This window comes from Myotis nattereri (assembly GCF_964212035.1).
Source record: "Myotis nattereri genome assembly, chromosome: 16".
NCBI lineage: Eukaryota > Metazoa > Chordata > Mammalia > Chiroptera > Vespertilionidae > Myotis > Myotis nattereri.
In genome coordinates, this window is record NC_138091.1 from 34,276,892 (window position 1) to 34,292,718 (window position 15,827).

General features: G+C 36.7%; 1 protein-coding gene across 2 annotated transcripts in view; it reads right to left on the minus strand.

Moving 5' to 3' along the window:
- The window catches only part of USP32 (ubiquitin specific peptidase 32), a 124,447-nt gene that overhangs the window by 17,410 nt on the left and 91,210 nt on the right, over positions 1-15,827 (minus strand). For both annotated transcript variants that reach the window (XM_081108781.1, XM_081108780.1), the window contains exons 18-27: positions 15,212-15,293; positions 14,272-14,346; positions 11,444-11,582; positions 11,075-11,180; positions 9,226-9,399; positions 8,450-8,624; positions 7,876-8,027; positions 6,762-6,873; positions 5,298-5,509; positions 1,177-1,361 (exon numbers count right to left, since the gene is read on the minus strand). In XM_081108781.1, coding sequence (XP_080964907.1) covers positions 1,177-1,361; positions 5,298-5,509; positions 6,762-6,873; positions 7,876-8,027; positions 8,450-8,624; positions 9,226-9,399; positions 11,075-11,180; positions 11,444-11,582; positions 14,272-14,346; positions 15,212-15,293 — 1,412 coding nt within the window. The remainder of the gene's footprint in view (positions 1-1,176; positions 1,362-5,297; positions 5,510-6,761; positions 6,874-7,875; positions 8,028-8,449; positions 8,625-9,225; positions 9,400-11,074; positions 11,181-11,443; positions 11,583-14,271; positions 14,347-15,211; positions 15,294-15,827) is intronic.

Consider the following 15,827-nt stretch of genomic DNA (forward strand, 5'->3'; position numbering starts at 1 on the left):
TTTAGAGAAGTTGACTATATATTTAGAAGCTTTCTTTAATCAGAACCCCTGATGTGGTACATGCTAGGTAACCCTTTTCCCTTGTCTTAACTACTCAAAGCTATAAACTACGTAACATTAATTTTAGAGTAACATCTTTTAACTATAAGGTAGCCTTGTGAGGTCTCAACTTTAAAAAAAAATGTATGTATCCTTACTAAAAGAGATTGTGGGGAAGACAATTTTAGAGTAACATCTTTTAACTATAAGGTAGCCTTGTGAGGTCTCAACTTTAAAAAAAAATGTATGTATCCTTACTAAGAAGAGCATGTATGTATCCTTACATGCTCTTACGTATGTAACGTAAGAGCAGTATACTTTATGGCTCAGTTGGCAACTGGTAGTGGCTACTACATGGCTGCTGATGGTAATGAATCCATGATAAGGACTCACTGTTACCTTAGGCCTAACCTAATCATCAAAAGACCCAAAACCATAACAAATACCTGTTTAGCTAATAGAACTTCTTTACTTTCTTTACTCAGTTCACAAAGAGGCAGAACTCTCACTTGCACAATTATAGCAAGAAAATGATCTACAATTCAACTGAGATATAAATAAGGGACTACAATCCCAATGACTGTTAGAAGTAAATACATTTAGTAGTCCAATAGAACAGTGGTAGGAGGAATAGAAAGAAAACAGAAGGTGTTTATTCTTTAATTACTCTTATGAAATATAATAATTTCTTGTGAAATTATTCCATATTAAAAATTACATGGTATGGAAACAATCCAACTGTTATGGCATGAGACTTTTTCAGAATTCACGTATAGATATGCACACTATTGCTCCCATTCTGATTTTCAGAGGGTTGAGATGATACAAATTCCCTGGTGAATTCATACTCCATTTTTGCAGAAAAGAAGTCAAGAATATTACCTGAAGCATTTATAGCAGCAGGAGGGATTAGTGAATAAAAGGATTATTAGACACGACAATGTCTAGTGAAGAAAGGAATCTGTATATACTCTCCTACTGAAAAGATCAAACCAAAGGATGAATTATATACTCCCTGGATGGTTCTTCAAAGAGTGTTTAAACCTACATAAAATGGGTCCTATAAGTCACATAGAATTCCTATACATTCTTCGGGAGTTTGGAAACCACAGGTCTAAGCTGATCCCCTGAACTCACCAATCCTGAGCGTGGTTACTAGCTTCCTGAGGTGGGAGTGGGCTGGCTAATCGAGATACTTGAATCCAAACTGAATCATACAGGTCTTTTTTCCGGGTATGCACAGTACATGGAACAATCAGTGGCATTCCAAAGAGGCTGGGGCGATTCTTCTGAGATGACAGGAAATATAGTTCCGTCCTCATCTATAAGTATAAACAAGAGAAGAGAGAACTGAGAAGAGAGGCCTTTCATTCCTCCCTTTTGTTCTTCTACAACTACCAATAACATGCATTACTATCAATTTCAAATTAGTCACTACTACTCTTTATTAACATGAAGACAAATTTACAGTGGAATCACTGAAAGGTTGAGGTACTGCCAATTTCAGAGTGGCTATCTATCAAGCTTGGATTTTCAGCATTTAATATTTTCAAACTAGTTTTCTCTGATAAACATTTCACATACACACACTGAATCATATGTAAAAACTAGTAATTGTTTTGTAGCTCAAGGCTTTTAAGCAATTAAAATCCTTTCTCTAGAAAGTATGGCAATAAACCAATACTCCCTCAAAATAAAATTTTCAGAAAATAAGCTGCTGACAACTGGAGACCTTTGGAGACTTATGAAACCAGTCATTTTAATTTTGTAACAATTTATCCACCTTCCTAAAAGTAGCTGAATGGCTATGATATATATATTTTTAATATTTTATTCATTTTTTTTACAGAGAGGAAGAGAGAGGGATAGAGAGTTAGAAACATCGATGAGAGAGAAACATCAATTAGCTGCCTCCTGCACACCCCCTACTGGGGATGTGCCCGCAACCCAGGTACATGCCCTTGACTGAAATCGAACCTGGGACCTTTCAGTCTGCAGGCCGATGCTCCATCCACTGAGCCAAACCAGTTAGGGCTAATTTTTTTAAATATGTGACAAATTAAAAGTAAGGTAAAATTTAAAAATATTTGCTTTGAGTATGTTAAGTTGAAATTCCTTAATAAAGATACTGCACAGAATTAGCTTGGAAATGGTTGCTTAATAAAACAAGAACTTAGTATAATAGATTGTTAGGAGTTCAGGATTATTTTAAAAAGCTGCTAAGCACTTAGACATTTAATTCTTTTGGTTGGCCTTTATGAAGTAGTTAGAAAAGCTAAGTCAACAACCTATAAACTCACAAAGGGTTAGCTAGTTTCCAAGTGAAAAGACTTTTTTTTTAAATTAAATCTTTATTGTTCAGATTATTACATTTGTTCCTTTTTCCCCCCATAACTCCCCTCCACCCAGTTCCCACCCCACCCTCCGCCCTCACTCCCCACCCACTGTCCTCATCCATAGGTGCACGATTTTTGTCCAGTCTCTTTCCGCATCTCCCACACCCCTTTTCCCCAACCCCGAAGAATAGTCAGTCCATTCCCTTTCTATGTCCCTGATTCTATTATAATCACCAGTTCATTCTGTTCATCAGATTATTTATTCATTTGATTCTTAGATTCACTTGTTGATAGATGCGTATTTGTTGTTCATAATTTGTATCTTTACCTTTTTCTTCTTCTTCCTCTTCTTAAAGGATACCTTTCAGCATTTCATATAATACTGGTTTGGTGGTGATGAACTCCTTTAGCTTTTTCTTATCTGTGAAGCTCTTTATCTGACCTTCTATTCTGAATGATAGCTTTGCTGGATAAAGTAATCTTGGTTGTAGGTTCTTGGTATTCATCACTTTGAATATTTCTTGCCACTCCCTTCTGGCCTGCAAAGTTTCTGTTGAGAAATCAGCTGACAGTCGTATGGGTATTCCCTTGTAGGTAACTGACTTTCTTTCTCTTGCTGCTTTTAAGATTCTCTCTTTGTCTTTTGCTCTTGGCATTTTAATTATGATGTATCTTGGTGTGGTCCTCTTTGGATTCCTTTTGTTTGGGGTTCTCTGCGCTTCCTGGACTTGTAAGTGTATTTCTTTCACCAGTTAGGGGAAGTTTTCTGTCATTATTTCTTCAAATAGGTTTTCAATTATCTTGCTCTCTCTCATCTTCTGGCACCCCTATAATTCGGATATTGGTACGCTTGAAGCTGTCCCAGAGGCTCCTTACACTATCTTCGTATTTTCGGATTCTTTTTTCATTTTGCTTTTCCGGTTGGGTGTTTTTTGCTTCTTTGCATTTCAAATCTTTGACTTGATTCTTGCGCTCCTCTGGTCTGCTGTTGGGAGTCTGTATAATATTCTTTATTTCAGTCAGTGTATGCTTAATTTCTAGTTGGTTCTTTATCACAACATTGAGGGTCTCATTAGATTCTTGAGGATCTCACTATATTTATCAGCGGTCTCACCAGTCTTTTCGAAGGCCTTACTAAGTTTATCGGCGGCTTCTAGACAGTTCTTGAGAGACCTTAAAAGTGTGGTTTTGAACTCTATATCCTCCATTTCTGTCATTTTTGTCCTGTTTCTTTGTCTCCGCATTTTTTATGCTTTCTTGGTGCACCTCCTTGTGGTCTTTGTGCGCAGTCTTGTTGTAGTTAAGCCTTGATTGTTGTAGGTAATACTAGGGGGGATTTGACCTCCAGGCCAATTGGCTGTGAGAATCAGCTGTGTCTCCGCACCTTTGTATTTTCCGCACTGCGCCTCCTCTGAGTCTCGGTATGCTTTTCTCTTTCCTTCTAGTTGTAGAATTTCCCTTCAGCCAGCCTTCCTGTGGTTCTGGGTGATGTCTGTTCTTTCTTTTAGTTGTATTTTTGAAGTGGTTGTGCGAGGCAGCAATCTCCAGTGTTTACCTATGCTGCCATCTTGGTTTCGACCTGAAAAGACTTTTATTTCTGATTCTCAAGCATTTTATTTTGCAATTATTCAATTAAGCTTAGCTAAATACATGATTTTAAGGCTCTATTTCATGTGTTGGTATTACTATTATTATTATTATTATTATTATTATTATTACTATAGGCCCAGTGCATGAAATTCGTGCATGAGGGAGGGGGGTGTCCCTCAGCCCGGCCTGCACCCTCTCCAATCCAAAACCCCTCGGAGCTCAGAGTTCTTAATACATGATCTGATAATACTTGGTAAAAACAAAACAAAACAAAAGCCCTAGCCGGTTTGGCTCAGTGGATAGAGCATCGGAGGGTCCCAGGTTCAATTCCGGTTAAGGACACATGCCTGGGTTGCAGGCTAGGTCCCTGGTAGGGGACATGCAGGAGGCAGCTGATCAATGACTCTCATCATTGATATTGATGTTTCTCTCTCCCTCTCACTTCCTCTCTGAAAGCAATAAAAAAAATATATTAAAAAAAAAAAGGTAGGGAAATGCATGAATCACCCAATTATTTTAGCTAATGGGACCAGTAGGAACTATGCTTAAAGACAATTTCAAGTCACAAATGTATCCTGTAATTCTATAGGCTGTCCACTCACACAATCCTGTCTAAAACATGGTCCATAGAACATCATCTACATAGTCAGAAACTCACTTTAGTCAATAGTTACTAATTCAAAGGGGAGGGGGGAGTACATTTCAAAGAATTAGCAAAAATCAAAAGCTGTGTAACCACGAGTCAGGTAAACAAACAGAATATAACCAACACTCGAAAAGCCTCCCTCTTGCTTCCTTTCCATTATGAAATCTTCCTTCCTTCTAAAGGAAGTTCGAAGAGGTATTGAAGTATTATCCCCTAAAGCCTGTGAAGGGAGCACAGCCCTGTTGAGACTTTATGGACTTCTGGCTTCCAGAACTGTGAAAGAATAAATTTGTTGTTTTAAGCCACCAAGTTTGTGGTAATTTGTTATAGCAGTCCTAGGAAACAACTTATCTTGCCCAAGAACATTTTTGGTGCCCTTCCATCCCCAAGCCAACAAACAAAACCTTCTCCAAAGACATCCATACTTATATGGTAGAGAAGATGTACTTGCCTACATGAACATATAAGACACACACACTGTTAAAAGAAACTAGTATGTACTACCATCCTGTTGCTGCTTAAAAATGAGTGAGAAATATCATTTCATATACAGGCTATGATCCCTTACAATAGCATACATAACACATTGAAAGTGCACAAAATGAAAATGTTGCAAAGACAGAAAATGGCTGTCTCACAAATGACACTGGCAATACAAGCAGTAACTTGCCTAACATCAAACTAACCATTTTTCGGTGGACTGCAATGATGTAACCTGTAAAGGGATTGTCAGGAAGAGATGGCATATGACCATTCACCATTCCATTTGTGAAGCTCTTCTCAGTTCCACATGGCACAACAGTGTTTGGCATTCCATTGGGGATGAATATTGGTCGGGGCAGGTCCCCATTGGTGGTTAGGGTTAACATTCCATTTGTGGATGGGGAAGAGGAGATATCTACAAATTCAAAGATAAATACAGCACCATAAGCTTGTGGTACTTCCATCTTTTTTCTCAAATATTGTGAGGATCTAAACTACTGATAGTAGTCTCTTTTAACAAAGGACAAGGAGAAATTATAGTTCAAATAATAATTCTAGATTGATCAGAAGATTTTAATTTCAGATTTTACTTCTATAACTCACACTTAAGACTAAATGGCAAAGAAAGATTAACTTCTGGAAAGTGTAAGTCGAATTTTTGCAGAAACCTTTGCTAGCACCATGTTGTGGCACCCAAACAGTTCTAGCACTTGTTTTCTTTTTCCTCTCCTCTAAAAATTCATTTCTCCATTCCTCTAAAAATGTTCTGTCAAGTGTGACAGTCTCTATCCAGAGATAGAGACTTTTCCTTTTAATTATTTCATTTTTTAAAAAATTTATTTTTTAGAGCAGTTTTTAGATTCATAGCAAAATAAAGAAGGTACAGAAATTTCCCACATATCCCTTGCCTCTACACATGCATAGCCTCCCCCCTAATAATCCCGCCACCAGTGGTACATTTGTTATAAATGATGACAGATGTTGCTTTTTAAATTAAAATGAAATACATTTCCTCAGTCTCATTAGCCACATTTCAAGGGCTCAACAGTCCATGTGACTAATGGATACCGTATTGACTAATGGTCAAGATTACAGAAAATTTCCATCACTGCAGAGAGTTCTATTGGCCAGTGAAGACCTAAACAAAAAAGCATTATTAAATCATTTACCCATCAGTCTTACCTATTTAGTGCCAGAGAAGTGCTTTATAATTGGGGAATGGACCTAATTATCAACAGTATAAAAAAGAATAAACAAACCGTATCAATGGCCAAAAGACTCATTAGATGACCATATTAAATTATATGCAAATATTTGATAAACAAATTCCTTTTTAGTCATATTAATTATCATGTTTTCTGATAGTATACTCTTCTCACACCAGCTATTGCCATGTTAGTATTAGATAAAAGAGCAAAAAGAGATCTGAATTCCAGTGGTAAATTAACTCATAACTCATCTACTTAACTTAACTTAGTTACTTAGGTTCTCTAAATTTCAGGTTCCTCATCTATAAAATGAATTTGAGCCAAATTATCACAAAGGTTTCCTTCAGCCTCCAAAATTCTTTTGCTCTAATATCCTCAGCCCAAACAAATATAAAAAGGATGCTCTTAGCCCAGAATTTAAAGCTGAAATCATGAAAAGAAACTCTAGTTCTACCATACCTGTCAATATTGGACTAGAAGCTGAAACTGGAGATCCAGGGATGGGAATTTCAAATGCGCACAAATATCCACTCACTGAGAGTCGTACTTTTTGGTTGTCCTGGGGGAAATTCTATAGAAAAAGAGACAAGGTAAGAGGAGATGTTTCAGATACGATGGAAAATGAACTCTCTGATATATTTGAAGCGAATGTCTTAGATGATTTAATCACTAAATAAACAAGATGAATGAATAATATGTCTCAACTAACTAAAAGGTGAAAGCTTGATAAGTTAACCTCATTGACAAAATCATTATCTATCCCTTTCCACAGAAAGAAAGTATGTTGTGTATAACTGGTTTTTAAGTTTTGTCCGTCACTTCAGGCATCTAAAGCCAACACCCTCAGAGAAATCTCACCTTTGCATTACACATGAACAAAATGTCAATAAGGTGGGGGAGTTTGTTCAGAAACCCCAAAGATAAATATAAGTAATACTAATGGTAGGAACTCAATTTAGAATTGGCAATATATTTATTAAATTGCTTGTTTCTCCAGCTGGTATTCAGGAGGAAGTGGTTTGTGTCAATTTATCTTTACTCTCTAAATTCCTAGTGTGTTAAAGGCCAATTAAATATATTCATAAATAAATACTAAAAACATTCATTCATAAATACATAAAATACTTTAACCTAGGATAATTCTAGTGACATTGGTAATACAGAAGAGCTGCCAAGCACAGCAGCAGCAGTCACTGGAGGACATCTATACTGTCGTAACACAGCTAGGTCACTCTATATAGGCAGCCTTGGCTTACATAATTCCCTTCTTTTAAAAATACCACCATGATTATTACTCCTTTATTCTGGCAGACAACCCTTTTAAATTTCTGGGATGGAAATTTTTGGGGGGGAGGGGGAAATTTTTATAAGCTTATTTAAGCCAAACTGACAAAATATGTTGGGGAGCAAGATCTCAAATGTTCCAGAGAATGGTATAAAAGACTTGACAAATTTTTTTGTTCAGCTGTTGCGTTTTAATATCTCGCTCAGTCACTTAACATCATAATTAATGGAGAAAACTGCTCTTTGAAGGATAGAATCAAGGGTTTCCTACAAGAATAGTTAATATTACCTTTATGTTGGAACCATGTACTTCTGCAAGAAGGATTTGTTCTGATTTAAGTCCACAGAGATCACTCAGCTGTTTTTTTAAACCTGTGTACTTTTCATCCATATTCAGTCTTAGTCCATAACGTACAGGGGTAGTACCATCCAACTTAATAACTAGTAATGAGAAAAGATCTATTATCAATAAAATGTGTGTGTGTGTGTGTCTATGACTTGGAAATGACAAACATTTCAATCTAGAATTTTAATTTTATATGCAAACACTATAACAGATGATACTTAGGGATTATATTAAAATAGTTTTATTTTTTTGAATGCTCATCTGATATGGAAGTGTGAGTGGTTTTGCAAGATTTTAAAGAGAGTTTCTGGCATATCTAAAACTAAAAGAGGAGTCAATAGGCACAAAAATGAACCCATGTTCCAAGTATTTCAAACCTTAAATCATGTCTGAAATTAGATTGCTATATTATAACAGGTTATCAATTTTTATGAGAATGCATAAACAAAATGACCATACTTACAAATTCAGGCTGTTTTGAATAAGGTAAATATTTTTTCAGAACTTTGTAACCTACCTGTTATTTCTAAGTGCATATAACTGTCCATTGGTAGCGGCAAAGACAAAAAATTGAATGGGTCAAATCGGACACTTATATGACCACATGTCTTGCATTTGACTTGGGACCTTAATTGCCCATGAAACAAATCTACAACAATTGATCTATTCCTTCTCAGATGGTTGTCCCAGGCCTATCAAGAAAAAAGATTAGAGAAAAAAATTTTTTTTGAAAATTCAAAAGAATAGTATTTCTACACAAATTCAAAGAAACTACTAGCAGTTAAATGAGATTTAAATGTCAAGAACATAATCTTTCACAGTCATTAAAAATATAAAAACTTTCTCCCTACAAACATAATTCAGATATAAAATTAAAAATGTGATTCTCTCTGTTCAAACTATAAAATATTAAATTCAAATGGAAAATCCTATTATTTTCTTTGTTCTTATCATGGTAACAATGATGATTATTAGAGTTCTTTGTCCATTAAAAAGGAAATAAAATGTGCCTATTGGTCACTGCACACATTACTTTAGCAATTATGGAGATTCTTGAAGTTACTGAGTAAATAAATATCCTCTCCCAAAAGTGTACAATGTGAAAAGGCAACATTTTTCTGTTTTCATTTAAGGCTGCTTTGCTTTGGCATTACTGCACAAAAACAAAGAAGAAAAATAAAAGTTCCTTTACTTTCATAGTAAAATTCTGATCACAGAATTTAAGTTGTGCAACATACATTTGTGGCCAGAACATTTAATCTATTGCTTACATTAGAAACTCAAATGACAAACCTCTGCAGCCACTTCCCAGTCTGGCCGGCCATTGCTGTCCTTCAGTTCCACATATGGCTTCTCATGGACTCGGTTGAGATCTTCATGAAGACCATCCAAGAGAAAAGCCAGAAGTTCTTGGGAGTCTTGTTGCTGGAACCCATTAAACCTGGGAGCATATTTTGCTATGGTCCACTAGAAATAAGAGTTGGAAGTAAACAAATTATTTGCTACCCCATAATATTTGGAATGAACATGCCTCATAATTCAACCAGAGGCATTATAAGAAGGTAAATAGTATGGTATTTAATCTGTCTCTATTTCAGCATATATATTTTGGATAATCATAAAAGCTTTCTAATCTTAATCTCAAATGACCAAAAGAAAAAAATGTATTTTGGCCAATATTATATTCCAGTTCAGCAAACAGTTCTTTAGATACTCAGATGTTATTTAAAACATGCCGAAACCGGTTTGGCTCAGTGGATAGAGCGTCGGTCTGCGGACTGAAAGGTCCCAGGTTCGATTCCGGTCAAGGGCATGTACCTGGGTTGCGTGCATATCCCCAGTAGGAGATGTGCAGGAGGCAGCTGATCGATGTTTCTCTCTCATCGATGTTTCTAACTCTCTATCTCTCTCCCTTCCACTCTGTAAAAAATCAATAAAATATATTTAAAAAATAAAAAATAAAACAGATAAGGCAGAAATATTAAAATAGCATTTGCTCACAATAAGAGTTACTATTTGTAAATTTTCTTTTACAGATAACTTTTCTGGTCTTATTGCATCCTGCTATTATTAGAGGCAGAACAGACTCATGTTTAACTGTGAGGACTTACAAACTAGCTTGCAACCTTGGGCAGGATATTTAGCTGCTCTGAGCCTTAGTTTCTCAGCCATAAAATGGGGACAATAATATCGCTTTTGTGCCGAAACCGGTTTGGCTCAGTGGATAGAGCGTCGGCCTGCGGACTGAAAGGTCCCAGGTTCGATTCCGGTCAAGGGCATGTACCTGGGTTGCGGGCACATCCCCAGTGGGAAATGTGCAGGAGGCAGCTGATCGATGTTTCTCTCTCATCGATGTTTCTAACTCTCTATCTCTCTCCCTTCCTCTCTGTAAAAAATCAATAAAATATATATTTAAAAAAAAAAAAAAAAAAAAAAAAAAATATCGCTTTTGTATTATAGGGCCATATAGAAAATTAAATGAGTTACTACACATAAAATGTGAACAGTGCCTGGTAAGTGGTAGTCAAATTTTTAGCTATTGTAATTATTAATTTTTAATCTAAAAAGATTTTACCTTGTTTTAAAATAGAGATGAAAACAATCCTAACTTCACTAAAATTCACTACAAATGACATTAATATAAAATTTTACCCATTAATTACATTCTTTCTTTCTGCTATTTTAAAAAATTCTACAAATAGAACTTATTATCACAATAATATTAAAGATGTATTGAATATCATTAATTAGACTCAGAGGTCTATCTTGCAGTTAGAATATTGCTAATAGTGACAGATTAACAAAGAAAGGTTTAATACATATATATAAATATATATATATATACGCAAGATATTTGACGAATTAGTAAAAGAAACAACATTTCAAATTTAGATTGTGCCTTAGATCTTTCCCTACCCACTCACTACATCTATAGTTGTACTTTTATTTTTTTCTATAGCTGTATTTTGCATATATTTAAACAAGCAAAGAATATGATATCCAGTTTATGCCATGTGAATCATCCAAAAACATGAATTAAACTAAAATAAAAAAAGCTAAACATACAAAATATGTAGAGAAAAATAATTACGTAAACAATAATTTAGGAGTTAAAAACATTTATGTTATTTTAACTGCTTACCCGAAGCTTTAATGGGGCGACATTCTTCTGAGTTCCACTCCAAAGTTCCTGTACTAAATCCCCATAGCATTTAGCCATATGCCCCTTCATACCAATGGGATTTGTCCTAGAAGTTTTGAAAGGAAAATTTGTTGCCAAAGATTCTAATCAATAAAAATCATGTGGGCATAAAAATGCCTAGTTATCTGTTTTCTCACATCAAAACATCTTTTTAAAATAAGAGACTTATCCCCTGGCCCTTATTTAATACTAAGTAGAGAAAATAAGGTAAGACTTTTCTTTACCATGGTAAAGAAAGAGGAAATTCAAGTAATACTGAGTTCATATAATTATAAAAAGTTAAGAGGCCAATAACTCAAGAAAGATTACCTGTTCAGTTCATAAAGATGTCTCCCTGAGATAAAATACTGTGTCAGTGGCTGTGTGTTACTAACACACTGGATGCTTGAATTCATGAAGCATGTGTTTCCTAGGTTACTCAGACCTGTGGCTCCCTTTTCTGTGGGAACTGGAACAAACAATATGAGAACCGAAGTCCAACTGTAGTAAAATGTCATAGACCAGTTACTTATATTCAATGCAACATTTTTATGACTTTTTAGATCAGCTAAATGAAGCTAATATTTCTCTATTTAGTCTTGCAATGCTGAAGTAGAGGAGTGTCACTGGCAATCCTGACAATCCACGCTCATTTGTAATCTAGAAGCAGCAATGATTCTCTGTAATTGCTATAGCTGTTTGTTTTGTTTTTTTAAAATTCAAACAATTCTCTCCTAGTATTCTCTTTATTTTTATATTTTAAAATTTATCCTTTTGTTGAAAGTATTACAGATGTCCTGTTCCTCCCTCTTTGGCCTCCTCCACCCCTTAGTATTATGTCTTTAAAAATATATAAATTAGCCCGGCTCAGTGGTTGAGCATCAACCTATGAGCCAGGAGGTCCTGGATTGCAGGCTTGATCCCGTGTGGGGTGTGCAAGAGACAGCCAATCGATGATTCTCTCTCATTACTGATGTTTCTATATCTCTCTCTCCCTCTCCCTTCCTCTCTGAAATAAAAATATATATACATATATATGTAAACACACACACACACACACACAAATTAGATTTTTCTTAGGCTATCTTTGAGAATGAACTGTTGGACCTATGAGGGCTGTATCCTTTGCTTTGCATTTTTTATGGAAGCATTTTGCTCCCCTAGCTAGGTCATAAAAGGCTTATTGGTCGAGTTGCTACAAATCCTATCATTACTGGCCAAACAGTGCATGTCTTGAGTTGAAAAAATTTGGGGTTGGAAAAATACTGGTATTAAAAATACTGGCCCTTAAGACACCCTTGATAAGATGGAAAGGCAGAAGGAAAAGTTAGAGAGTTCCAAAAACGGTGGAAATTTTTAAAAGTTATCTATATATATAAAAGCCTAAGCGACCGAACGACCAAACAACCAGTCACTATGAGGCACACTGACCACCAGGGGACAGACACTCAACGCACAGGATTGGGCTTCCTCCTGTCTAGATCAGGCCTGCGGGGATCGGGCTCCCTCCTGTCTGGATCAGGCTGAAACCAGCTATCTGACATCCCCTGAGGGGTCCCAGATTGTGAGGGCACAGGCCAGGCTGGATTTGTGCACTGGGACTAGTTTAAATATAAGGAAACTTGTTCATCTTACAGCAATTTTGTAAATTATATCTCTGTAAGTGGTAGTAATATATTTACATTTTTCTCCCTGCCTGATCCCTCCAGAATTTGGAAACTCTTATTGATTACCTGCACCATGATTAAGAAGGCCCTCATCTTCTTTACCTGGTTCATCTTGACTGTGACTTTCCCTGCATCATTCCCACACATCAATGACCTAGACATTAATACAGACCAAGAGTCAACCACTGCCCTAGACTCGACCACTGATGTGTATTTGGATAGCATCTTGGATTTTGATTTCTTTACTGATGTGAAATTAAACACCAGCTTAAAAAAAAAAAAATACAAACACACACACACACACACACACACACATATACACTAGAGGCCCGGTGCACAAAAATTTGTGCACTTGGGGGGTGGGGAATCCCTCAGCCCGGCCTGTGCCCTCTCGCAGTCTGGGACCCCACGGGGAATGACCACCTGCTGGCTTAGGCCCGCTCCCCGGGGGACTGGGCCTAAGCTGGCAGTCAGACATCCCTCTGGCAGCCCAGGAGCCCTCGGAGGATGTCCACTTGCCAGTGGGGAGCAGGCCTAAGCTGCAGTCAGACATCCTTAGCACTACTGAGGAGGTGGGAGAGGCTCCCACCACCACCGTTGTACTGGCAGCTGTCAGCCTGGCTTGTGGCTGAGCAGAGCTCCCCCTGTGGGAGCACACTGACCACCAGGGGGCAGCGCCTGCATTGAGCATCTGCCCCCTGGTGGTCAGTGTGTGTCATAGTGACCAGTTATTCCCAGTCGTTCTGCTGTTAGGGTTAATTTGCATATTACCCTTTTATTATATAGGATATATTTATTGATTGATTTCAGAGAGGAAAGGAGAGGGAGAGAAAGATAGAAATATTAATGATGAGAGAGAATCATTGATCGGCTGCCTCCTGCAGCATGTGCCCTTGACCGGAATCAAACCTGGGACCCTTCAGTCCTCAGGCTGACGCTCTATCCACTGAGCCAAACCAGTGAAGGCACAACACCAGCTTTTAAAAGAAGTCACTGAGGCCATAGCAAGTGTCACTGGTGATTATTTAGAAGAGCGCATGACTAGAACACCAGATGAGTCCAGCTTCTCCATGGAAACCAACGAGTTCATCTCAGTGTTTGTTTTAAAGGAAACAAATGTTTTGCTAGCAGTGTCCACCACTATGCTACTCACTACTTTCAAAACTAGTGAAACATAGCGTGAATTTCTCAGCCTAAGAGAAACAGCAAGGCATTGATCCTAGGCTGAGTGGAGAAAAGTTGACACGGTTTGGGGGAGGGACATATCTTAACCATTTCTTATTTAGTATGAGCTCAATAAATGTTCATTTGCATTGCAAAAATATACAGATATAAATTATGTAATTGAAAGGTTAGAAAGAGATTTGATACATCAGGAAAAAGAAAAATAAGAACTAGAAAGCCAAAAGTTATTAATACTTCAATTGTTGGGGGGGGGGGGGAGAATAAATTTAAGATAACCTATTTGAAAATAATATACTAGAGACTTACCCTTGTGTCTGTCTATTTTACTACTGTTTGCTATAAAGGACATTTCCTCAGGCCAACTCATATCTTTGTTTCGAACTAGAAAGACAGATAGGAATGTGTTAATTTCTTATCTACTGAAATCACACCTGCTCAACTACTTCTGTTAAAAAAAGTTATTTCTAAATCAGAAACTATTAAAAAAAAATCAAGTTATTTTTAGTATTTGATCCTGAAACCAATTCTGACTCTTTATATTGGAGACTTTATAGTCAGTTGGTTAGAATTAATTAGTAAGCTATTCCCTCAATTACCTACCTGAAGTAAAATTATACTCAACCATCTAGAGAAGTAATTAAAGCTCTTAAAGTTAATACATTAGAACTATTGCAGTTCTTTCTTAAATAGCGACAACTGTGAGAGTAATCTATTCATTTTAATACAAAGGCAATTAGTTTTCAATGATGTGTATAAATCTATGTGTGAATGTACAAGAAAGCTCTGTTGGTGAGAGACCAGTGTTGATGACTAATGAAAGCCTATGCCACTAACTATGCAAGAAAATTAGTCTCCTTCTTCAAACTCCAAGAGGCACCTTGAAAATTTAAGACACTTTTTAAACTTATAACTGAATACCCACTATTTCCACCCTTTGCTAGACAATTAATGTAGGCATATTTTTCTTTTAAAGTAATCTAAATAGTATGTGGGATTATATAAGGGTTGAATGCATATTCTTTACTATACAGCAGCAGTCACCAACCTTTTAAACCTCACAGACCACCAGTGGTCCGGCGGACCACCGCTAATAAAGAATATAATGATCAAAACAGAAAGAATTTAAAAAAGAAATAAAAATATAATGACCAAATTAAAGTTAAGAAAAATTACAAAATGGTTTATTAGTAAATCTTTAAATTGTTCCCCTAAAAATCTAATACAGATGCATGCTTCTTTCTTGTACCTTCAATTACCAGGTGCTGCTCATCTTGAATTTTCAAATATTCTAATCTATGATCTTCATCATCCAGAAGAGTAAGGTAATTCTGTGTATGGAGCAGAAAATGTTTCTGTTAATGTAATAAACTTGTAACAAATCCTATATAATAAAAGGCTAATATGCAAATCGACTGGATGGCAGAATGACCAGTTGCTATGACCACCAGGGGGCAGACGCTCAGTGCAGGAGCTGCCCCCTGGTGGTCAGTGCACTCGGCTGGAAGCTGGGCTCATGCTCCCACCTCCACAGCAGCGCTAAGGATGTACGTTGGACATCCCCTGAGGGCTCCCGGACTGCGAGAGGGTGCAGGCTGGGCTGAGGTACTGCCCCCTGAGTGCACAAATTTCATGCATCGGACCTCTAGTATGGAAATAAAAATGAATAACAATTAAAAATGCCCTTGTAGTCACATAACCTATGTGACAGATATTAGGCATACTTATAGTTGTTCAGAAATACTTATAATTTAGCTGGTAAGATGAGGGAAAACCAACATATACTTCATAAACATGTACTTTTTATCTCTAGAACAAGATTATATAGAATTTGGGGGGAACCAGAAGACTCATCACACATCAAA